The 25,824-nt window shown below is 46.2% G+C and overlaps 1 protein-coding gene across 1 annotated transcript in view; it reads left to right on the top strand.

Annotated features, from left to right (window-relative positions):
* Nucleotides 1–25,824, top strand: part of PIK3C2G (phosphatidylinositol-4-phosphate 3-kinase catalytic subunit type 2 gamma) — a 209,831-nt gene that overhangs the window by 52,601 nt on the left and 131,406 nt on the right. The window contains 5 exon segments of the mRNA XM_064155587.1: nt 1,901–1,971; nt 7,137–7,200; nt 12,655–12,777; nt 18,221–18,254; nt 22,148–22,343. Of these exon segments, the coding sequence (XP_064011657.1) occupies nt 1,901–1,971; nt 7,137–7,200; nt 12,655–12,777; nt 18,221–18,254; nt 22,148–22,343 (488 nt within the window).

Here is a 25,824-nt window from a genome sequence, read left to right as displayed (position 1 = left end):
GGAAGCTATGGACCTGTCAGTCTGACCTTGGTACCAGGGAGGGTCATGGAGCAGGGCATCTCAAGCATTGTTACACACCATAGAGAGAACAACCAGGGGACCAGGCCCAGTCAGCATGGGTTTATGAAGGGCAGGTCCTGCCTGACCAACCTGATCTCCATCTATGACAAGATGACACAACTATTGGGTGAGGGAAAGGCTGTGCATGTTGTCTGCCTAGGCTTTCAAAAAGCCTTCAACGCTGTTGCCCACAGAATTCCCCTAGACAGACTGACTGCTCGTGGCTTGGATGAGCACAGTTCTGCTGGACAAAGCAGTGCTGGATGAAAACACCCAAAGAGTGGTGGTCAGTGGAGTTACATGCAGCTGGTGGCCAGTCACAAGTGGTGTTCCTCAGGGCTCACTGTTGAGACCACTTCTGTTTAATGTCTTTATCGATGACCTTGACACAGAGTGTGTCAGCAGTGAGTTTGCAGATGACACCAAGTTGGGTGGCAGTGTTGATCATCATGAGGCTAGAGAGGCTCTACAGAGGGACTTGCATAGATTGGATCAATGGTGTGAGCTTGAACAAAGCCAAATGCCAGGTCCTGCACTTGGGTCACAACAACCCCAAGCAACACCACAGGCCTGGCTAGGAAAGAGTGGTCAGGCATTGGAATGGGCTGTCCAAGGAGGTGATTGTGTTGCCAGCTCTGGGTGTGTTTAAAAGTCCTTTGGATGTGGTGCTTGGAGGTATGGTTTATGGCACACCTTGTAGAGTAGGGTTCTTGGTTGGACTTTGAGATGCTAAGGGGCTTTTCCAAATGGAATGTTGCTGTGATTCTGTGTCTTTTAGACAGATGGATTCCATTCCTTCCTGGCAAATTGTAGCCCTCACAAAAGGTCCCATTATCAGAAAAGCCAAAACTCTCATGGTGACACCACTGTATAGCCAGAAATTGATCTGTGCCATGTGTCTGCTTCTGTCTGCCTCCAGTCCTTGAACTGGCAATATGGAAGAATAGGAGGTTTGGGCACCAGAATGCTTCACTTTCTCCCCTAGGGCATTATATTCTCTCTTGCTTCTGCCTCAGTTTGGTGCTAGTGTCATTCATGCCGACATGAACAAATAATAACAGTAGTCTGTGCTTTTGCCAAGTGGCACCCTCTGCAACATCCCAGCTGCTAGCTGTGGGGAGGCAGTGTGACTCCCTCTAATGTCAGCAGATAGCCCTTGGCTGCCCTTTAACAAGAGTCTCCCCCCATGAGCACAGGTCCTTTCTTCTTGCGCATCCTCTCTATGCTCTTGGTTCATTGCACCTTGTGGGGCTTGCTGCTCTCTGTCTGCTGGAGTTAAAGCTACAAACCTGCTTCCAGCCAAGCAAATCTCTCAGAGAGCTGCATTTGTGGGACACTGAGGTCTAAGGTGTTTCATCCTCAGTGGTGTCTGTCACTGAAACTTGCTGCTGAAGCCACCTATCGACCTCTTCCTTCAGAGGGTTTGCAAGGGGCGCTAGAGATGTTCTGCATCGTGTTTGTTCCCTTGGAAAGGAAGCATTAGGGACACTGTGGATGCCAAGTGATTTCCACTGCATGACTGGTGTGTTAGCATTACAGAAGGGTGCTTGCTGCTGTCCCTAGCAAGACAGCAGAGCCAAGGTTTATGAGGCCAAACTGCAGGCTTAATTTCAGTGTAGCTAGAAGGCACTACTGTGACAGTCTGCTTTTGCCCGCGGTTCGGCACAGCCTGTGTAATGTGACATGCACCAAATGAAACTTCAGACCAAAACATCCTGGCCACTCTGAAAGAGGAGTTCCTAAAAAAAGCACCCTGCCTTGGAAAATGCCAAGCAAATCCCCCTAGCATACATTCTTGCTGCTGAAACACTGTTGCTCATGATATGCCTTTCTTCCACAGCACGAGGATGACCAGAGGAGGTTTGGTGTGGACCAGCTGCTAGAAGACACTTGTGCCTGGAGACTGACTCTGTAAGAACATTGCTATTTAACAATATCTCTGCTTCTTCTCTCTGTACTGAGCCTCCTGGCTCCAAAGGACAATTCCAAGACCTACTCAGGATGGTAATGATACCAAAGAGAAAGAAAATTGGTTTGATGCTGGATTGGTTGGAGTCTTATTTTCAGACCCTACTATTCTCTTCCTCATTCCCTTCCGTTCAGGTCACTGGAGATCACCTTAAAAGTCTCAGGTTTCCCAGATTTGAAGGCATCATCACTTTTGCATGCATTGCTTTTGCAGGATTTTTAGTAGTAACTACTGTAAAAATAATAGATTTGCTCTTCATTGTGCCTGGTGCTTTCACAGCTGAGTGATGTCTGCTTTGATTTTCACTGGAGGCTAGCTACAGCAAGTTTCCAGCTCGGCACTCCGAGTGCATCTGAGTCAAAAGGTAGCCTACCATGGGCAAGCACTAAATGAGATGGATTCCTCTTTCAACTTCCATTATGTCCTGTTTCATGCACTCAGATAAAGAGGCTGCTCCTGCTTTTTGTAATGGTTTTCATCAACGTGTTACAAAGGGTTTTGCCAAGAACAGTAAAAGCCACACCTGTTGTTTTAGCAGCTGGAAGGGGCAGAGAGGTAGTGGCTGGTTCAAGGTGAATATCTGCTGCTTCCTGAGGACCCATCTCAGTTTCGTTTCTGCAGGGATCAAAGCAGTCCTGCAGGCTACACACGCGCTGCTTACTGACCGGTTTATGTCTTGTGGTGCAAAGTGTGAGGCCTTTCCATGCCAGAGAGGGCCTTAGGAGGGGATATGTGCTGAGAGATGTTAGGCTGCAAATCAGCTGTGGTCCACAAAATGCCCTCTGATACTGCAGGGCAACAGTTTCCTTCTTCAACCACAAGTTCAGCAAATGTTGAAAAAGCAAAAGCCTGATCACTGTCTCCTGCTTCTCCCATGGATTGTTGATGAGTAGGAGAAAACCTTTTTCCAGCAGTCCTGTTCTTTCAGCTGCATTTGTAACTTAGCTGGGGGAGGGGGGGAGAGTAATCGCTAAGTGACAGAAGTTTGCTGTCTGCAACGTGCCCAGGATCTGCCTGTGATGATTTGCAGAAGGATTTTACAGTGCTGAGATGAGTGTGTGATTAAAGCAGCTGATGGAATTTTGAGAACACAAATGCAGATCAGAGCAAACAGTCTTAAAATCACATCTGAATCACAAGCTCTGAGTTTACTTTCCTAGCAGGGATGAGTTCTTGGGGTTAGAATAAATAATTCTTCATGGCAGCTTGGTGCACAGTAACTGCAAAATAACAAGGATCAAACAAAGGTTGGGGATTGCAATGAACTAAATGAAAAGCCCCAAACCATTCTGCCACCATGGCAGTGTAGGTATTCAGTTACCTTGAGTACAGCTGGCAGTTCTGCTTCTCCCATTTCAAACATGATGCCATAGAAACTGAGAAAGTGAAGGCAAGGGCAGCAGAGATGTGAGAAACAAGTAAGTACAGGTTTCTTCATGCTGATGAAGAGGTAATAGAAGATGAGTGTTTTATAGATGGCACATCTATGAAATTGAGAATGTCTGCAGAGCCATGCAGGATAAAGGGAGCATGAAGTGAAAGCAGCAAATTCAAGCCAGCTAAGAGTAGCTGTTTCTTTGTATGATCTCTTGGACAACTTGTAGCAGTGCTGAGTTACCCTCAGTACCTCTCGTGTTTCAGTGTGTGCCCATTGCTCATTGTCTTGTCTCTTGGCATCGCTGAAGGGAGCCTGCCTTCATCTTCCTTGCACCTTCCCTTCAGATAGTTGTATACATCACAAAGAGGCTCCTGAGCTTTCTTTTCTCTAGGCTCAAGAGTCTCAGCTCTCACTCTTTCTCTAAGGGACATACCTGGTCTTTAGTCTCTCCATCACCTTTGTGGCCTTTCATTGAATTCTCTCCCAGTGCAGCTGTGTGTCTCTTGCACTGAGAAGCCTAGGACTGAAGACAGTGCTCTAGCTGTGGTCTTATTGGTGCTGAGTGTAATGCCAGAGTAATTAATTAATTGTGAGATGATTTTTTCCAAATTAACATTGTTTCTTAGTCTTGGTGTTCAGAACATGTTGAGAAGGATTGTGAGCTTGGCAGTGAGGAAAAGCTTGTGTTCTTGTTGGGAGTGCCACCCTAGTCTCTCTTCTTTTGCCAGCGTGCCAGCCAGTGATACCATTCCTAGTCAGAACAGCTGTATCCTAATCTGAAACAGCATCTTTGTGCTCATCTGCACGGGAATGTATGTTTGCAACAAGCTGTATCTAGAGAGGGCCATAACAGAGGTGGACTAGATGGATGCATTGGAATGGAGATGCAGTAGAATGGGGTGAGTGCAGGCTCTGGAAACCTGTGCTCACTTAGGAAGGCCAACAGGTTACTTTTCCATATTTCTGTGTCTTCACAGCTCTCATTATTTAGATGAACCAACTAAGATGATTCTCAGGGCTGTTTGTGTGCACCATGATTACACTGCTGACTGTAGCATGCAAACATTTGTGTTTTAGAGAACATAGCGACTGAAAAGCTCAATTTGCTTAGATCGGGTAGGGAGAGGAAAAGAACTGTTTGAGCTGGCTTGAGATGAAGTGAAAAGAATCGACTGGAGCCATACTTGTGTGGTAATCAGACTCATTTTTGCAGGCAAATGGCAGCAAATCAGACAGGTAGTGCATACATTGCTTCACACACTGATTTCTTAGCTTGAAAACGAAACTCCATGTCAGTCACTGAGTGCATCAAAGGAGCTGCAGTCTGTTGGCCCATCATCTCTGACACTGAGGTGCCAGTAAGTAGAACAGTGACTTAGTCTGATCTATGCAGTTAGGCACAGCTCAGTGCTAAGCAGCATTTCCCAGCATTGCTCCAGAGTAGGTGCTGCTGCCAGGAAGCTGAAAAATGAGTGCAGTGGGTCTGTGCTAGATCCATGTCATCTCCCTTCCGTATGGACCAGCTGGCATCTAAAACTGACTCTGGAGTTGTTTGTGCTTTCTCTTTTCCTTCTCTTTTCGAAACCATTCTGCCATGTTGCCTTGCTGAAAGCTCCAGCCATTTCCTCAGTGTCAAGGAAGCACTGAATGCTCATGGGTTGGACAGCATGGCCGTATTTGCACACAGCTGTCAGTGATGTACAAGCATGAAGCGTGCCTAGGGGATGGTATAAACGTGTATTATTAGCTAACAGCCACAGATTCAGGATAGCATTAGTAGAGATATTTTGATCATTGTTACAAGTTGCTGGGTTTGATGCCTGTTGATTATGTTAAATTGTGGCTGCTTTGTGCAGAAAATTCCCTAGGGTTGAATAAACTGGTGAAAAATCTGCTAACATTTTATAGCATAGGAAAACTATTCTGAACCCTGCATTCAGGGCAACCATGTTAGCAAAGATGTTTACCTGTGTGCATCAAGGCAAGCTCATGTGTCCAGGACTACTTTGGAGCTGGGTAATGCTATAAGAAAGCTGTTCTGCCTGCAGACTCAGTCAAAGCAGAGTGACAACTCGCCTTAGCTGTGATTTAATGCGATTACAGGAGCAAGTGCCAGGCAGCTCCTCAACACACAAACTGCCTGCCCAGATAAGGCCAGTGCAGATTAGAAATAGACAGCTGTAAAGGCAAAAGCATCTGTGGAAGGAGGCAGATAGAAGACAGCCACAGGGAAATGCACCCTGGTATTAGCACAGGAAGGCCACCTAACATTTCTCTGTTCTCCAAGCTGATTTCAGTGCAATGACTCCTTCCTTCTCTTGCCATACCACAAATGTACATAAATGAAAGTCTAACCACACACCATGAAACCTGTACTTTGGACTGTAGGTGCAGCTCTGAGCTCTGATTGCTCTGATACATCACACACGGCTTCTCTGTGAACAATATCCCATCTGCTCTGAAGCGATCAAAATACTTCAGTGACTTTAAGCTACCAAACTGCAATGGGGAGCAAATTCCTTCTGAAGAGAAGCAGCCTGGCACAGAGTCCGGGCAAAGAGGGGGAGGAAAAAAAGTCAGGGATGAAATGATAGACCAAAATAAACACTCAAGGAGGAATGGGAATTGCAATCTCCACTTTTTCATAACAGTGTTGCAAATTCTACCTACCATCAAGGGCCATCAAGGAAGCAGTGTGTCTGTTTTACCAGTCATGGGCTAAGCAAGGTGTGGAAGTAGGAACTGTAGCTGCTCTACTGATTGCTCAGGATTTCACCCTACAGAGTGAGTTGTCAAAGAACAAGGAAGGTGCATTCCTGTGTGGAACAAACTGAGCTGTGGTCTCACAGGCACGTTTTTGTTTTGTTTCAGCTGCCAAACGGCACCATTTCACTTGAAACATAGACACTGACTCGTTTTCTTCTTAGAAGCAAAACTCTGGCTCTGTCTGGAGTAGCAGCTGGAGCCTGTGCTTCTGCAATAGTGAGGTTTACAGCTGAAGCATCAGTTCTGGAGTTCAGCCTAGACAGGTCTTCTATTCCTATTTGTATTCCTAATTAATTTGGTGAGGTTTTGCTAAGGCACAGCAATCTGCCTGTGATAAGTTGGTGGTAACTTCTGTAGTGAGGCAAAGATGTGTGGCTGCAGAGTGGTGGCAGAAGTGAAACAAGCTCACAGTTTAGTACTATGGAAAAGGCACTTGCTGGAGCAGTTTGGCCATGTAAACCTGGCAGCTGTAACAACTCAACCATGCAGCAGAGGTGTATGCAACTCTGTACTTGGGATTTAGTATGCAACACAGAGGTTCTCTAGAGGCTGATTCTCTGCATCTGTAGTGTGTGAAGTGATTGAGGAAAGGTGTTGTAGCATGTACTTAAGTTCAGTCCTCTTCAGGATAATATTTAAGCACTTAGCCTTAAAGAGTAATACAAATGAGATTTGGAGTTCAGTAGGTACTGCAATAGCAAATCACTTACTGAAGCTCTTTCACTTTGGAGCTGTATCCCCCAGGTGTAAGTAGAAGGTTTTGGCATCTGCAGCTTTGGACAAGGACTAGCAAAAAGCTGTGGAGCTCCAGACTCGATTGTGTGACATGGACAGAAGCTCTTGTCCTTATTTTATACCAGCATGAAATGGCTGTCAGCTAAGCTATTCCCAGTGATAAGCCCCAAATATGTACTCTTTATCCAACTGTTATTAACTTGATGTTTTCTTTTTCCTGTTTTCCAGGCAGAACCTGGCATCAGCTATAATGAAATACAGAGATCAAGTGGAATATCTCTTGCAAAATGAGGTATTTGCTCTCAGTTTGCTCTACAAGCATTAGCTTCTACTTGAAAGGTATCTAATAATTAACCTGTCTCAAAGGCAATTAGGGAAGAGTTTTAATTAAGGCTGTTTAACCTGACTTTGAAAGGATATAAATACTCTTAATAAAACCAGGTCTTATAAGTAAGAAAGTGCTATGAAGTTAAAATATCAGCAGCAACTGTGCCTCAGTGTCAAGGAATGTGTAAGTAAAGAGTAGAAGCAGGTCAGCAGGTGAGTAGTGGCAACTAACAGATTGCAATGTATCTGCCAAACCAGTTGCTGATACTGCAAGCTCACAAGCTAAATGTTTACATGTGGGCCTGTTTAGTTTGAAAAAGAGGAGAATAAGGGGAGACCTCATCACTCCCTGCAACCACCTTAAAGGGCTGTTCTGGAGAGGCTGCTGCTGGTCTCTTACCTACTTACAGGTAATCAGTGACAGAACAAGAGGCAGTGGCCTCCAGTGTTCAGGCACTGGAATGAGCTGCCCAAGGGAGGTGGCAGTCATCAAGCCTGGAGGTGTTTAAAGGTCATTTGGATGTGGTGCTTGGGGATATGGTTTAGGGGTGAATCTTGTAGAGGGGGGATGTCAGTTGGACATGGTGATGCTGAAGGGCTTTTCCAACCTGAACATGATTCTGTGGTACTTAAGATATATCTTCAAGCCTGTGTCAGCTTGCAGCATTAGGTTAAACAGCTGCCAATTGGATGTTGCTTGCCTGAAGGAAAAAAGTCTCCTTAGAATTCTTCTCTGCTAGCTAGTGTTTTAAGGATGAATGTCTAAATGCATATATGAGTGGCAGCTTGAAAGCAAATGGCTTTTGGATCTCAGTGTCAAGTTATACTGACTTTTTTAGGGTCTGGAGCTGGAAAGAGAATAAGACTAGCAAAATCAGTGCATCCTGATGTGGCCATGAGATATTCCCTTTCAGGGCTACAACTCAAGATGCAGCTTCCTTTTGAGCTATATGTTAAAGCTTAAAATTAATACTGTGTTTCTTATCTGTCATCTGTCATTCGAGTCCAGGTTTTAATCACAGGATGTTAGGGATTGAAGAGACCCAAGGAGATCATCCAGTCCAACCCCCTGCCAGAGCAGGACCACACAATCTAGCACAGGTCACACAGGAACACATCCAGACAGGCCTTGAAAGGCTCCAAAGAAGGAGACTCCACAACCTCTCTGGGCAGCCTGTGCCAGTGCTCTGGGACCCTTACAGTAAAGAAGTTCCCCCTTGTGTTGAGGCAGAACCTCCTGTGCTGCAGCTTCCATCCATTGCTCCTTGTTCTATCTCAGGGACCAGTGAGCAGAGCTTGTCCCTCTCCTCCTTACCCCCCGCCCTCAGATAGTTATAGACACTGGTTGATGATCTCAGTCTTCTCTTCTCCAGACTAAGCAGCCCTAGGTCCCTCAGCCTCTCCTCATAAGTGCTTAAATATATCCTTTCATAGGTAAATAAATATATGGAGATAATCATATTCTACTTATTGTGTAAATAGAGACAAAACCACTCACCACATTGTGTACATCTTTGATGCTTTTGTTCTGGAAAATCCACATTTAAAAGCTGTTGACCCATGCCTGGTACAAAGGGCTACCATGGGCTGCCCAGGGAGGTGATGGAGTCGCTGTCCCTGGAGGTGTTGAAGCCAAGCCTGGCTGGGGCACTTAGTGCCATGGCCTGGTTGCTTGGCCAGGGCTGGGTGCTAGGTTGGACTGGCTGAGCTTGGAGGTCTCTTCCAACCTGGTTGATTGTATGAAAGTAAAGAGGTGATTTGATACCAAGCAGGTACTCGCTGATCTTGGCTTTGCAAGCAGCTTCTCCAAGGAGGCTCTTTTTAGTGCACAAAATGTGATGCAGCCATAACCATTTGGCAAAGTGAGGTCTCCAAGCTCAAACGTGCACATATATTTCTCTGCTGAAGCAGACCCATTGGTGTAGTTATTCACACTCACTTGCAGTTTGATGACCTGAGGTAAGATCCTGAGTTCAAAGACATCTATAATCTCAACATTAATGAGGCGTTGCAACCCAGCCTCTGCAGCTGAAGCTCCGTAGCTGTTCCTCAGACCTCTAATGAAGCACTCTTAAATTTGTTTATGCTGAAGCTTTTTACCTTGGGTAAGCAATTACTTGAGATCATTAAGATTTTATGAAGAGAAGACAGGGCAGTTTTCAAATATTCATGTTATACAACAAATAAGCAGATGTTGCTCTAGAGCTAAATTTCTCTACAGTTTGGGGTTTGTTTTTCTTAACATAGTCTTGTCCACACAGGGACACTCCAAGTTCATATGAGTTAATCAGAAGAGCAGGGTTGCCAGTGAAAGACATAGGGCAGGTTGTCATCTGCATTAACCTGTTTTCACTCAGAGGCATCAGAGTGTAGTTCAAAGCTCTAACAGCTAAAACCAGAATTACTGCTTTGCTTTAACAAATGGCTCAGAAAATTGTGGAGGTGCAGTGTAGCAAGATAGGCATAAATATATATAGTCAGGAAAGCAAAAAATAACAACTCTTCATTTGTTCTTTGAGTCTCTGTTTAGTTACTATAGCCTGGCTCAGGAGCAGTGTGGCCAGCAGGACAAGGGAGGTTCTTCTGCCCCTGTGCTCAGCACTGCTCAGGCCACACCTTGAGTGCTGTGTCCAGTTCTGGGCTCCTCAGTTCAAGAGAGATGTTGAGGTGCTGGAAGGTGTTGAGAGAAGGGCAGCAAGGCTGGGGAGGGGCCTGGAGCACAGCCCTGTGAAGAGAGGCTGAGGGAGCTGGGGGTGTGCAGCCTGCAAAAGAGGAGGCTCAGGGCAGAGCTCATTGCTGTCTGCAGCTACCTGAAGGGAGGCTGTAGCCAGCTGGGTTTGGGCTCTTCTGTCAGGCAAGCAGCAACAGAACAAGGGGACAGAGTGTGAAGTTGTGCCAGGGTAGGTCTAGGCTGGATGTTCTGAGGAAGTTGTTGGCAGAGAGAGTGATTGGCATTGGAATGGGCTGCCCAGGGAGGTGGTGGAGTGGCCGTGCCTGGAGTTGCTGAAGCCAAGCCTGGCTGGGGCACTTAGTGCCTTGGTCTGGTTGATTGGCCAGGGCTGGGTGCTAGGTTGGACTGGCTGAGCTTGGAGGTCTCTTCCCACCTGGTTGGTTCTATGATTCTTCACTGTACTGCTACTCTGAGCTTTCCCAGCAGGAATGTGTCTTTATAGGCATAAAATCCCTTCTAATAATAATTTCTATACAATTAGGGGGTTGTGGAGTCTCCTCTGGAGCCTTTCAAGGCCTGTCTGGATGTGTTCCTGTGTGATCTGTGTTAGATAGGATTGTCCTGCTCTGGCAGGAGGGTTGGACTCGATGATCTCCTTCCCTTCCAACCCCTAACATCCTGTGAGCCTGTGACCACAGTCAGCCACAGCCTTTTTCACTTTAGAACCTCTGCTAAGAAAAGATGTCACCACCTTTAACTCCTGAAACCAATCCAAGCAAGTTGCACTTAAAGGAATTCTGAGCACCAAATTCCTGGGGCTATTTCGTACAGCTGGTCCCTGCTCGGGGCAGGTGATACAGAATTGGCCATCTGCACGCGTTTGTGTATTTCATGTGTCAGTGAGAGGTGGTCCCCTCGGTGCAGGCTGCTTCTAGACCTTAACTCTGAAATTACAACGTTTGTCTGGCTACAATTTTTCTGTCTCCAGGTGTGAAAGAGATGAGTTTTATCAGCACCCAGACATGCTGCAGCCCACTGAAAGGAGCCTTTATCAGTACTGAAATGTGGAGAACATTTATAGGGCTCCAGCTTGTTCTGAGAGTGTATTTTAAGTTTTAATGAAGTGACAGAACTGTGCAGGAAGCCCGTGGATAATTGCATTTCTTTTCCTGAGCATGGAGCACTTGCTGTTTGGAGATTGGCATTTGCCTTCCTGCAGGATCTAAGTTGCTTTTCCCCCTCGAGTTTCCCCAAGTGTTTCATGCAGAGGTCTTTTAGATACAGCAGCATTTAAAGACCTGCAGGTACAATCAGTAAGGTGTAGTCGTTTGAAATACAGGTGTGTGGGTTCTGCAGCAAAGCTGGTTGCAGAAGTGCTCAGTCCACAGGTGTCAGAGGATGCAGCCTCCCACAGAGTCACTATCTTTAGGAAGGACACTGCTGCCTGCCAGCTCTCACTCAGATGGGTAGGAGACAGTAGTGGGGGAAAATGCACAGGATTATAAGAAGCTCAGGAAGTTTGCCTGTCCTTTTGGGTTCATGTTAGCCTCAGAAGCCTTGTTGCAGTACTTTATGCTCATGAAGCTCAGAGCAGTCAATGGTTTGCTGCAAAACAAGCCTTAGGTACCAACTTTGTCACCTTATTTCATAGAAGCAGCCGGAGTTCGAAGGGACCACAAGGATCAGCCAGTTCCAACCCCCTGCCATGCCCAGGGACACCCTACCCTAGAGCAGGCTGCACACAGCCTCAGTCAGCCTGGCCTTAAACGCCTCCAGGGACGGGGCCTCAACCACCTCCCTGGGCAACCCATTCCAGCCTCTCACCACTCTCATGCTCAACAACTTCCTCCTCACCTCCAGCCTCACTCTCCCCACCTCCAGCTTTGCTCCATTCCCCCCACTCCTGTCACTCCCTGACAGCCTAAAAAGTCCCTCCCCAGCTTTTCTGTAGCCCCCTTCAGATGCTGGAAGGCCACAAGAAGGTCCCCTGAGAGCCTCCTCTTCTGCAGCCTGCACAGCCCCAACTCTTTCAGTCTGTGCTCACAGCAGAGCTGCTGCAGCCTCTGAGCATCCTTCTGGCCCTGCTCTGAACACATTCCAGCATCTCCACATCTCTCTTGTCCCAGGGGCTCCAGAATTGGATGCAGTACTCCAGGTGGGGTCTCAGCAGAGCACAGCAGAGGGGAGAATCACCTCCCTGGCCCTGCTGGCCACACTTCTGCTGCTGCAGCCCAGGCTCTACTTGGCTTTCTGGGCTGCAAGTGCACACTGCTAGCTCCTGTTGAGCTTCTGATCCAGCAACACCCCTAAGTCATTAACTGTCATCCTGTAAGTTGTCCTTATAAGTCATCCTGTCATTATCAGACCTTGTCAATAGTCCCTCCTCAACCCTTCTGTAGCCCCCTTCAGATACTGGAAGGCCACTCCAAGGTGTCCTCAAAGCCTTCTCTTCTCCAGGCTGCAAAGCCCCAACTCTTGTAGGCTGTCCATAAAGCAGAGCTGCTGCAGCTCTCTGAGCATCTTTGTGGCCTTCTCTGGACTGGCTCCAACATTTCCATATCCTGCTTGTGTTGGGGGCTCCAGAACTGTTTGAACTCTTGTTCAGCAGGTAGGATTTTGTGCACCCTGACTGGCATAAATGTCGTGGTGAGGTGTTTCTCATGAAAGGGGAAGTGATGTGACTTCTGCTTGGCTTTTCTGTTGTTTGGGTGGGTTTTTATATTGTCTCTCTTTCTTGCCTACCTACAGCATGCAGTGGATAATGTGATCGAAGCAGCCAAAGCAGTCTGCAGGGTTCTGTGTTTTGTGGAAACCAGAGATATTACTGATGCAGTTGAGAAACTCCGTGCGGTGCCGCTGGTGAAATTACAGGTAAAAGAGGCCAGCTTATGTCCTGTTTCTCTTGTTAAAGCTGAAGTTTGAATCAGGATCATCAATTTTGTGACCAGAAGAGACCAACCTTACCTGGCTACAACTTGTGCCGAAGGATGTATAGGGGTTTGGGCTCTTCTGCCAGGCAAGCAGCAGCAGAACAAGGAGGCACAGTCTCAAGCTGTGCCAGGGGAGGCCTAGGCTGGATGTTAGGAGGAAGTTGTTGTCAGAGAGAGTGATTGGCATTGGAATGGGCTGCCCAGGGAGGTGCTGGAGTGACCGTGCCTGGAGGTGTTGAAGCCAAGCCTGGCTGGGGCACTTAGTGCCATGGTCTGGTTGCTTGGGCAGGGCTGGGTGCTAGGTTGGACTGGCTGAGTTTGGAGGGCTCTTCCAGCCTGCTTGATTCTGTGATTCTCTTGGTTCCCTGCTAGGCCATGACTCACTGTAAATGTTGTTTCTGCAAAAGTTGCTATTCTGGGTGACTTGCAGGATAAATGGGTCTGTGCTAGCACACATTTTACCTGGCACATCAGGTGAAATGGGCAGAAGAATTTCTTCATTTAGGAAAAACTCTTCCTGTGTATTAGAGGGCAAATTCAGAAGATAAAGAGATCAAAAGTAGTAATAAGGGATTCACATGATCCACTTTTCAGTTCAAGCCAGGCTGTCCTGAGAGGCATCAGGCAGATCAGTATTTTGCCCTTGAGAAAAGTATTCTGTTAGCCCAGATATTTCCTAAGAGATGGATAAAGAGCTTGGTCTGCATGGTGGGTTTACAGGGCTTAAACTTCTGGGCTTTACTCCCCCAAGGTGAATGGGTACACTGCTCAGAACTTTGAATTGTAATGTAATTACTATTTACAAAAGCAGGCTCCATATAACAGGTAATAAACATTCAAGTACTTCTGTGTATATGCAGCTAGCCAATAGCCCAGCTAAGCCCCTTCTCTCCCCTGCACAAAGTCCAGGCTACCACACTGTTATCTCTTTCTTCTTACCTAAACCATGATTGGCAGAGAGCAGGCAAGGCCAGAGGGAGAGACAGTGGGAAAAATAAGCAAGCAAGAGAGCAAGAACACTCTGGGCTCCCAACTATATTGAAAAATAACAAGCCAATGAAATGGGGTAAATACATCTGTTGTACTTTGTTCAGCCCCTTTAGGGATGTGCATCCCTTGGCTCTCTCTCCAAGTCTCTGGGAAAATTTGCTTTGCAAGTAAGACACTACTCTTAAACTGTGACAGTCCACTGAAGCCAGAGAGAGGACGGTAACAGAGCATGGCTCTCTTTAAGGAGGAATTAGAGCAGAAGAAATGTATTGGGGCTAATTTACTAAAAAACTTGGAGTCAAGGGAAGTTTGGTGGGTGTTTTGTGTCTGAGTGATCAGGTCAGCTTTGTGAACCCAGCGTGTAAAGTGCCTCCTGTGACTGCCGTATGTTGAGTTTGCCGAGTGTGCCCGAGTCCCTCTTCAGCCCCATCCTCTCAGAACTCCAGCAAGAGGATAGGTGCAGTGGTGGAAAAGCCATGTCACTTCACATCAGTGTGTGCTGTCCTGAGCACTCACACACCCCCATCTGTCATGCCACAAAGAACAGCATAACAGGCTAAAACCCAAACAGTGGAGGTCATCTTCTTCCAGCCTGGAGTTTCTGCTGGTGCTCACGCTGGCTGCTGCTTCTCCTCTCACTTCCTCTCATGTACAGGGGTGGGGGTGGGGGTGTACATATATGAATACTGGTTTTATTTTGGAGGTGAAGTGGTTGTTACTGGGCAAATAATTGAATTATGACCTAACCTGTGCTGTTGTACAAACAAAACTCCACCAAACAGAATACCCTGCTGCAGGTGTCCCCAGGTTGCCACTGCTCCTTCTTCAGCATCTGTGCAGCCTCCAGCGCTGCTGTACCAGTCCCCAGGTTCTGTGGAGCCGGCTTCCATGTACTTCCTTACTCAGAGGCTGTAACATCCACTTCCCTCTTGCTGTTCACCTGTTTAAATTAAAAGCTCTTCAGAGCAAGGAAGTACTCAGTAGGCTACTAATCCTGGCTGTAATCTCCAGAGGCTTAAAATGACGACTGGTGGTGGTGATGGCAATGATGCTGCTTTTTCACCTGTAGTAAGTGAAATTATACTCTTCCTGAAGGCCCTCTTGTGAGTTAGAAAGAGTCTGCCCTGATTGAACATTTGATCGCTGGCCTTAAAACATTTTTTCTGTCCTAATATTCAGGTGAGAAGCTGCTTCACACTTCTCTTGGAGAGTGCTGACTAGATTGTTACTCCTCTTTTCAAGTTTTAAGTCATTGAGGCTTTGTGCCCTTTCAGTCTTGGTTAGCTGGACTGCTTGTCTGTCCCTTGAAGCCTTTCTGTAAAGGCTGTCTCTGACCTTGCCTGACACTCCTCTTCCCCTTATTCCCTCCTTGGTGAAGCAACCCTGACTAAGAATTGGAGTTTAAAAAAGAAGTATTAAACCCCCAAACCCCAAAGTGTTTCTGCAGCAGCAAGCACCACCGCTGCTGCCTAAGGAGCCTTTAACTGCCCTCAGAAATCAGTTCTGGCACTGTTGATTAGCAGCCGTCTAGAAGAAGTTCTGTTCTGGTTTGCTAAGGAGCCTCCTCTGTCTCCAGAGCAGCTGAACTCTAAGTGTCATGAAAAGGATAAAATGTATTTCAGCATGTTCCATAATGTGGACACTCTCCCATTTTATGGCATTATATCAACTGCTGTGTACAGAGCAGTATGTGAGTGTAACAAGTAAGATTTTATCCCTACTCATCGATAGTTACACACAGACAATAGAGCAGTTCTCCTTTCTGTATGAATGTCTGTGGCCAACATTAGTACTCAGCAGTTGGATGTTGTTTGAGACACACATTCCCTTAAACCTTTTTTGAGTTCTACCAAGTGTAGGCACAAGTGATGTGAATTCTGGGCACCAAGACAAGTATTAAATCCTCAAGAGATTAGTGTATCCTGTCAGTCTGCTTGAATTGTGCTGATTATTTTCATCAGCATAGTACCCTGCACTCTTTTTGTTAGACAGAAGAGAGGCTTTTCTTCAGACAAATTGCACCAGAAGAGAAGTGACATTTTTTTGGACTACCTGATACATCTCAATGCTGTAGCATCACACATTGTGTAAGAGAGAGATGCCAGGAGGAAAAAAAGAGTTCTAACTGCCTTTTTACCATGCTTTCCTGATGCTTTGGGGTAATGTAGGGGGTGGGTTTGTATGGAATACCTTTTAATGTCTTCATTTGGCAAGCTCCATGTGTGTGATGCCTCAGAGAAACTACTGCTTACTCTTTCAAATGTAAATTACATAGGGGGACAGTATCTATTTGTGCATCTGCATCTGTGCAGGTGTACTTCTGCATCTGTGCAGGTGTGCATCTGCATCTGTAATTCTGTTCTTGCATACTTCAAGAAAAAGATCTCAATGTGCTCCAATTTAATTCTGGGTTTATGAAACCAATCCCAACCAAACCCCTACCACCTCCCCCCACAAAAAAAAAAAACAACCAAAGTCACAGAACCACCACCCAAAACCAACCAACCAGAACCACCACCCAAAGCCAGCCAACCAAAAATACACAAAACCACCCCCCAAAGCCAACCAACCAAAACCACAAAACCAATCAACCAAAAACAAAGAAACCCAAACCAACCAGAGCATTTCCTTCCAGTCTTTTGTGCTAGTTATACTGTACTTATTATCTCCTTCTTGCTTCCCCACTGCCAGTACTGAGGTCCCAATGATAGCTTCTTCCTAACTGATTGTGTTTCCCTATCCATGTGATTCATTCAGTCTCTAACCAACCTGCCCTTGGGATTTTAGAATCCATGTGGGGGGTACTTTTGGCCAGCTGCACAATTAATGGTTTTCATCTCCTTTTGTTTTTTCTTGCTTTCTTGAAGCAGCTCATAAAATGTCCTAGGAGATCAAGTCCTGCCAGAACAGGCATTAATCCACTATGTATTAAATGAGCCACACTGTGCTGAAATTGTAAATGCTGTTCCAAAAGGTTGTTTGCTTTCCAAAATGTGAGAGAGCTGAACAAAGATCTGTTCTCATGTGTCTCTTTGCATTATAGAGATTGCAGAAACAAACATTTCTCATCTTGGATGTTGCTTTTTCCTCCCCTGAAGTAAGCATTTGACTCCTTTTCATATTATCGAACACTAGCAGCTTCAAGCTGGGCAGCAGAGGGAGAACGTGCATCCAGCCTTGTCTTTCTTAGGTCACCTCTGTATGTGTTGTAATTTTTAAGAAGCATCTTGCTGACTACATATGTAGTTATGTGGAGCATCCTTGACTTGATGCAAAGGGATTAGTGACTGTAAAGGGCTGTGGATTCAAGTGGTGCTAGCCATGGGCAATGCTGAAACACAGAATTAGCTTGCTAGTGTCTCTGGTCAGGATTTGTACCTCTGGCTTATTTCTGTGTCACCTTTGTACATGCAAGTCTGCCAGAGCCTGGCAGAGATGTGGCAGACTGAGCAGCCATCAGGTGAAGCTGGTCACCTGTGCTTGCCCTTGAGCTGAGGCTGAGTTCCACCTGCATCTCTGGGCTTTAGCTGCCACCTATGCCACCAGGATGTGCAGAGCTACCTGCCATGGTGTTTCTTCCTGTGTGGGTGGGGAGGCAGAGTCAGTGTAGCCATACTGAGTTTTGCCCTGTATCTGAGAAGCTTGGAGAAACATCGGGCTGATGGCAGTTATTAAGCTTATGCACTTATTGGAGTAGAGTTTATTTTAACCAAAAAACCACCAAACCAACAAAAAACAACCAAAGAGAGAACCAGATCTGTCCTTCCAGTGCTCATGAGTATCCAGTTCTTGCTGCCAGCAGTGTGGTGTGAGAGGTGGGAATCCACATACAAGAGCTGTGTTTGGGCACCAACGGCATAAACACTCCCTAAATCCATGCACCCAGTACTTCCTCGTGGCTGTCTCTGCTTGCCTGTCTTTGCTGATTTGGCACAGGTGGAAGGTGGGCCACTTGAGAGAAGGCTTGGTGCTCAGTTTTGGACAGATGCTGAGGCTCTGCCTGTGTGCTCAGTGTGCTCGTGGGATTCACGCCGGAGGAGAGGAGGCATGCAAAAGGGTGTTCTTATCTCTCTTATACCAATGCAGAGGCTGGAAATGTGTCTGCACCTTGAATGTTGGTAGGTGCTTCTTTGTATCCTGACATGCCTAAACGCTGTCAGAAATCAGATCCTGAGTGGCTTGTCTGAGATGCTAGCAGAAAGAGGTGGAAGAGCTGGAGAAAGCAGGTCATGGCACCCTGACCCCCAGTCGTGTCTTCTGTCGTCATAACGCTGGGATACATCCTTCCAGTTCTCACCTTCTTTTCCATGGGTACTGCTCCTAAAGCCATTATAACTGCTCTCTGGTCTGTTCTGAGTAACTGACAGTTTTTCCCTTGGGTTTTGTCTTTACAGAGCTCACCTCAGAGTGTGGAAACACAAGGCAAAGGTAAAGTGTTACTTTACACATATGTAGGTGGCACAGAGTTTCCCAGAGCTGATCTGTTAGCATTACTGCAGAGCACCTTGCAGATGGAGGGATGAGCAGGAGTCTCCTTTGCTGTGGGTGCCTGTATTGGGTTCTCAGAGGATACAGCCAGATTGTTGCACAGATTCTGTTCTACCCCTCTGGCTGGGCTGTGATGTGCAGCCAGGGATGCTATGTGGATGGTTTTGAAGGGCCCTCCATCTGAACTTTGAGGTAGCTGGGAGTGTCTCTCTCTCTCTGCTTTGTTAGAAGGGAAGAATGGCCTCAACAGTGCTTTTGTTTCCCTCTTTCTTTTCCCCCTCTATCTGATTTTCTCAATTACAGTGTGCTCAGAGAGGGAAAAAGGTGAACCAACTAGACGATGGTGGCAGCCGTTCAAACACAGAGGTGGTTCCCATGAAGAATTCTAAATGCCAGGCTTCTTGTTTCACCTTTATTCAACTTCATGAGCAGCAAACAAAGAATTAGAATTGCATTTGCAGGCTGCCAGGAAAACCTGAGCAGCTGGAGGGCCAGGGTGTTGGGGTAGGATGCACAGGTGCAGAAGGTAAATACAGTTTGTAGGATTCTTCTTCCTTGAATAAAGTAATTTATCCCAAGACTCTTAAGAGCAACTACTTGTGGATAGTGAGAAGAATGAATAGATCTTAGTCAACAGCTGCCTTAGAAACAACTTCATTTACATGTTGTTCAGGACACTTGTCCAGTAAGGATCTAAAACTTCCCTCTGCTTGAAGGTATTTCCAAATTAGGACTTCATTTACTTGGCAGCTTCCTCAAGGACAATTTGATTTATTGAATAACAGTAAAGGGATCAGATTATTTATTTTTTTTTTACCCTCTATTTGTCTGCACCTATTTATGCCAGGAAATCTTCAACTATAAAGGGTGATGCTTCTTTGCTTGACCATGGCATACTCAAGTTCCATAACAATTTGAGAATCCTTTCAGTCCTATACTAATAGAAAATGCAACAAGTCAGAAGATTCCTGACCTGTAGTCATTCTGTGGAGAAACTAACATGCAAAGTTATCCAAAGCCATCAAATTTCAGACTGACCTCTTCCATGCAGTGCTATACTTCCATTGCTGTGGTAATGGATTACATGCCCTGCATCTGCTCCTGTTACTCTAACTTCTAAACCCAAGCCAAATACTTAGGCTAATGAGCATTGGCAGAAAACCCTAGTTATCATGTGCATGTCTGATTATTGCATCCTCACTTGCTGTTGTAATCAAAACCTATCTGCTGGAACCTAGGCTTGACCCCAAAAGGAGGGCAAAGCCATTCCACACATCTTTCCTTTTGCCATCACAAGTGTTTCTCAGTTTCCATCTTCTCGGCGCTCATCGTCGTGATAACACCGTGGGTCTCCCACCCACTGACCTGGGAACACTGAGCCTGAGACAAAATTACGTGATATATTCACCTGTTCAAGAGAAGTAAAGTAAGTAGAGTGGAAACCAGCTAGCTGGTGAGTTGTGTCTTCCTGCTCAAATCACTTCCATTTCCTTTTCCTCCTCATTTTCTTCCCCCTCTTTTTACTTGATTGTGCTTAGCCAGCTAGAATTGCAGGCACGCAAAGGCTTGCAAGCCTGTAACCCAAAAGCAAAGTGAAATCACCACCTTAGCTCAATGCTGGCAATGTTTTTCCCCCCTGATCTCTGGAAAACTAAACCCCACAATTGCAGATGAAGTCAGCATTGACAGCCAAGGAGACGGACTGCATCTTGCATTTCTGCTCTTCTGTCTCTTCTATGTGTTCCTGTTTCTCTTGAAGGAAAAAGGATCAAATTTGAACAGCAAGAACAAACAGTTACTCCAACTTTTTATTCTCCACCTCTTTGCCCAAGTGATAGCTGTTACCCTGAGGATGAGATGTATTTTGAATTCATTATAGCTTCTCTCTATCACAGAAGAGAAAAACACTGAAATCAAAACCTCACTCAGTAGTTTGTTTAGAAACTGCTTTAATCCTTAAGTGAAGACGATCAGAGGTCTGATACTTGTCATTCACCACCTTTCTCAAAGGCTGGTGGAGGAATCTTTATGCAATATCTAGAGCCTTGCTACTTCAGGCAAGGATTTCACCAGAGCAGGCATAACAAGCAACTGTTGGAATCTGTTCAGTAGTCCTCTGGGACCCACCCCAGAAAATCTGGTGTGCACCAGGAACTTATGGTTAGAAACCAATGGTCTCTTCCAACTGAACTGCTGCAGTTGCTGTCTTCTCAAGTAAAGACAGAACTCAGATACCTTGATGGTGATGCATTTAATGAAGTTGCCATTACATTTGGGGGGTGTAAAGGTTTGCAAATTGCACTTGGGGTTGATAGCTGATACTGGATATGATCATAAAAACAAAGGTTTTCTGAGAGTCTTCCTATATGGAACTGGAAATGTCTCTTCCTTTTCCTAGGACAAACCCACTCTGCCTCAGAAAAAATCACTTTTTTGCTTTGCAGTGTGGTTGTGTTTCACGTTTCTTGCAGTAGTTTCAAATCTCAGCATGGCTTTTCAACTCTAAGTTGTTGCTGTGGTTGCAGGATTAGACAAGACAAGTTTCTGAATCTACAAGCCCTTAGTTCTCAAAAAAACCCACCCAAATTAGACAAAATTTACCACGGCTGATAAAACAGAGAGATATTTTTTATTGATTTCTGGGCAGCAGGAGACTTCTAAATTTGTTTCAAGGGATAAACCATTCTATTCTTCAACTACTAGGTGGAAACAGTAATCATTTGGTTTGAAATTGGTGGTGGGAAACTGCATCTGCTCAGTATTAGTGTTACATCAGTCCTGCACCTGTCCTGAGGGTGAGGAGCTAATACAAGCAAGGGCCAGGCTTGCTGTTCCTGGAAATGATTGTTTTCTCGGGAGACACCATTAAGCATCCAATGGGTGGCTGCTGGACACTGCGGCCAGACGGGTTTAGAGAGTATGTCAGGGACTGGAAAAGGTGGCGAGAGTATGTTTTTGATCATGAGTTAGAGGAGAGGATGGCAAAGAGAAGTTGGGTTATTTCTCTTGGAAGATGAATTATGCTGATCTTGGAATGGTAAAATGCAATCTGACACTTGTCTCTTAACCCTTGCCTTGCCTCAGTGCTTGTACCAGCTCTGCTCACTCGATGGAGGCTGCTCGGACCAGGGGGTTTAATTTCACTGTCAATCAGGCAATCCCTGGCTGCTCCAGATACACAGAGAGAAGGAGGATGGATAAAAGCCAGTAACTGCAGAGAAAGAGAACTGCAAAGCTGAAGCCATAGGCAGTAGCATAAATAGATGTGATATAAGTGAGGGTTTAGCCTGCACACCACATCTCCATCACTGTGCACTGTGACCATCTGAATCCGACTATGTCAGATTGTGCCTGCTGTTACATCTATGTTATGTATTTCAGGAACTGATTACCTATGGTTACAACAGTCTCAATGTTAAACCAGTGCCTTCTCTCCCTTTTCCTGCTGCATCACCAGTTCCCTTGAACTAAGGAGCTACTCAGATGCTGCAATTAGAAAACACATCATAAAGATCTTTCCAGGAAAATGATTAACAGATTAAAATGGCCTATCTGAGGCACAGACCAAGTTACTGTGGTGTAAGATGCTTGCCTTGGAAATGCCTTCCTTTGAAAGCGCTGCACTGACAGACTGTTAATGATCCAGCAGGAAGGAGCTAAGGCTGGATGGAGGAGCACAGATGGCTAATTGGCTTCACTTGGTAGCTCATGTCATTTTAATTAAATTCTACTAGGAAGCATTTCAAAGCTGTAACTGATGGCTTAAGATAAATATGATTCTTCATAGGTGACCTATTGCTAACCTTTATTTGTCTCTTTGTCTCTTTTCCCAGCGTTAATAGAGGCTGCTGTGACTGAGCTCTCCATGGCCATTTCTTGTCTCATCCATGTTTACAGCAGCAGCTTTGATGTGAATTTCCAGCTTGCCAGCATACCTAAAATCCCGTTGTGTGCAGACATCAGCCTAGATTCCCAGCTCAGCTTCACTGTTTATGCTGCCCATAACATCCCAGATGCTTGGGTGAACAGGTAAGAGGAGATTCAGCGGGTGTTCACAGGAAGAGCTGTTATCTCTTAGATAACATTTTTCATGGATACTGGCTCATGTCCCTTTCTTTGCTGATACTCCTATATTAAGGTTAGAGGCAGAGTGAATGGGTGTATCTCCTCTGGTTTTCTAGCACAAAGTGCATTGACTTTGGGGGCAGATGTGATTGAGTTGGAGGGCAGAAGGGCTCTGCAGCGGGACCTTTACCGCCTGGGCAGATGGGCAGAGCCCAAGGAATCATAGAATCATAGAATCAACCAGGTTGGAAGAGACCTCCAAGATCATCGAGTCCAACCTATCACCCAGCCCTAGCCAGTCAACTAGACCATGGCACTGAGTGCCTCATCCAGTCTTTTCTTGAACACCTCCAGGGACGGTGCCTCCACCACCTCCCTGGGCAGCCCATTCCAATGGGAAATCACTCTCTCTGTGAAGAACTTCTTCCTAACATCCAGCCTATACCTACCCCGGCACAACTTGAGACTGTGTCCCTTTGTTCTGTTGCTGGTTGCCTGGGAGAAGAGGCCAACCCCCACCTGGCTACAATGCCCCTTCAGGTAGTTGTAGACAGTAATAAGATCACCCCTGAGCCTCCTTTTCTCCAGGCTAAACAGGCCCAGCTCCCTCAACCTCTCCTCATAGGATTTGTGCTCCAGGCCCCTCACCAGCTTTGTTGCCCTTCTCTGGACACGTTCCAGCACCTCAACATCTTTCTTGAATTGAGGGGCCCAGAACTGGACACAGTACTCAAGGTGTGGCCTGACCAGTGCTGAGTACAGGGGAAGAATAACCTCCCTTGTCCTACTGGCCACACTGTTCCTGATGCAGGCCAGGATGCCATTGGCTCTCTTGGCCACCTGGGCACACTGCTGGCTCATCTTCAGCTTACTATCTATCAGTACCCCCAGGTCCCTTTCCTCCTGGCTGCTCTCCAGCCACTCAGTCCCCAGCCTATAGCGCTGCTTGGGGTTATTGTGGCCGAAGTGCAGAACCCTGCACTTGGCCTTGTTAAATCTCATCCCATTGGCCTCTGCCCACCCATCCAGCCTGTCCAGGTCCCTCTGCAGGGCTCTCCTACCTTCCAACAGATCAACATCAAGGGGATGGCGTTCAATAGCTCCAAGTGCAGGGTGCTGCACTTTGGCCACAACAACCCCATGCAGAGATACAGGCTGGGGTCGGAGTGGCTGGAGAGCAGCCAGACAGAGAGGGATCTGGGGGTGCTGATTGATACCCCGCCTGAACATGAGCCAGCAGTGTGCCCAGGTGGCCAAGAGAGCCAGTGGCATCCTGGCCTGCATCAGGAATGGTGTGGTCAGCAGGAGCAGGGAGGTCATTCTGCCCCTGTACTCTGCACTGGTTAGACCACACCTTGAGTACTGTGTTCAGTTCTGGGCCCCCCAGTTTAGGAGGGACATTGAGATGCTTGAGCGTGTCCAGAGAAGGGCGACGAGGCTGGGGAGAGGCCTTGAGCACAGCCCTACGAGGAGAGGCTGAGGGAGCTGGGATTGGTTAGCCTGGAGAAAAGGAGGCTCAGGGGTGACCTTATTGCTGTCTACAACTACCTGAGGGGTGGTTGTGGCCAGGAGGAGGTTGCTCTCTTCTCTCAGGTGGCCAGCTCCAGAACAAGAGGACACAGCCTCAGGCTGTGCCAGGGGAAATTTAGGCTGGAGGTGAGGAGAAAGTTCTTCACTGAGAGAGTCATTGGACACTGGAATGGGCTGCCCGGGGAGGTGGTGGAGTCGCCGTCCCTGGAGCTGTTGAAGGCAGGACTGGACGTGGCACTTGGTGCCATGGTCTGGCCTTGAGCTCTGTGGTAAAGGGTTGGACTTGATGATCTGTGAGGTCTCTTCCAACCCTGATGATACTGTGATACTTTGACTTAAGCCTGACTGACAAGGAGACTTTGGGCTCAATAGATAAATGGGAAATGAAGGAGGCAGACTGGATGGTTGCCCTGGACCAGCGTGGAAGGAGGGTAACAGAAATAACATCAGAGCACTGGCCTTGATGGGTATGTGTGCAAATGCTTCTGGGCTTGCTCAGCAGGAGGGAGCAAAGGGCGTGCACTGCAGGCAGAGGAAGTTTGAACTGGAACTTGGGCTGGGTTCTACAGTGCAGGTAACTGGAAGGGTTGAAAACCAGCTTACCAAGTTGGCATTGGTAAGCAAGGTGCCATTGCTTAACCCAGTCTTAGTTAGGCTTTATCAGCAGGTTTTGATACATTCAAACCATGCTACTTGGCTAAGAATGTGCATTGACCATCCTTACCATCAAAAGCAGCATAGTTCACAAGTCCAAGTATACTAAAGGAATCAGTGGAGTGCAGGAAAGGAGCTGTTCTAACAAACAGCTGATTAAACTATTCTTTTCTGTAGTCTTTATTGGACCAAATTAGTTGTCTCTTCAAGAAGCTGCTTTTCCTACTCTGCTCTAAATTGGTGTTCTCTTACCACTCCAGTGTGATCAAAGGAGGATAGATGACTACAGTCTGTCAGCATTACTTTTATGGGTCCAGATGCTATTCTCAGTTTTTATTAATACTTTCCCCTTGTTCCCACTTTACTTTGGATTCCAAATGACTGATTAAAAAACAGTGGGATCATTTGCATTAGACTACGAGCAAGAATGTGTACTATACATCATTAGCTGTAATTAGAAGGTTAATAAAAATCTGAGAGAGTTTGCATTAATCAGGGTAATAAATACACTAAAAGCCCTATCCTGATTTTCAGATGGTTATGCCATTACCACTGCATTTTCCTTTACCAGAAAAAATGGGAAGCTACAGAAAACCTAAAGGGCACTGATGAACTGAGTGCTACATCCAAGCAAGGGAAAGTGGCAATCTCTTCCTCCTTGTCTCTCTTGCCAGGCTTTCCTCAGTTTCTTTTGCTAACTTTATCACCTACTCTCTGTCCTTACTTCTGGACTGCATAGATTCATTCTGACTCTGCCATGGTTCTCGTTTGCCCTTTCCAAAGGTCATATTTTATGATATGCTGCATATATGGTGGTGAGACACTGGCACAGATTGCCCAGGGAGGTTGTGACTGCTCACCTCTGGAGGTGTTCAAGGCCAGATTGGATGAGGCCTTGAGCAATCTGTTCTAGTGGGAGGTGTCCCTGCCTATGGCAGGGCATTAGAACGTGATGATCCTTGAGCTCCCTTCCAACCTAAACCATTCTACAATATATATATATATTTAATATATGTATTATAAATATTAGAGTTCTGTGGTATGTGTATTTGCACATCCCTTACCATCCTGAATTGTGCATCCCAGTATGTGACAAACAGCTTTTCTTATTTGGAATAAGGGAGGGTGAGTTGTCTTATGTTTTACAGAGTCCTGTTACTGTCCTGCCAATTCATCTCAGGCTCACTTCTGTGAATTAACTTTTTGTTAATCTCTCTGTTTATGCACTCCAATTTTCCATTCCTGTCTTAGTGTCCCCGTT

The sequence above is a fragment of the Pogoniulus pusillus genome, chromosome 15, assembly GCF_015220805.1.
Source record: "Pogoniulus pusillus isolate bPogPus1 chromosome 15, bPogPus1.pri, whole genome shotgun sequence".
Taxonomy (NCBI): domain Eukaryota; kingdom Metazoa; phylum Chordata; class Aves; order Piciformes; family Lybiidae; genus Pogoniulus; species Pogoniulus pusillus.
This window is presented reverse-complemented; position numbering and strand designations above follow the sequence as displayed.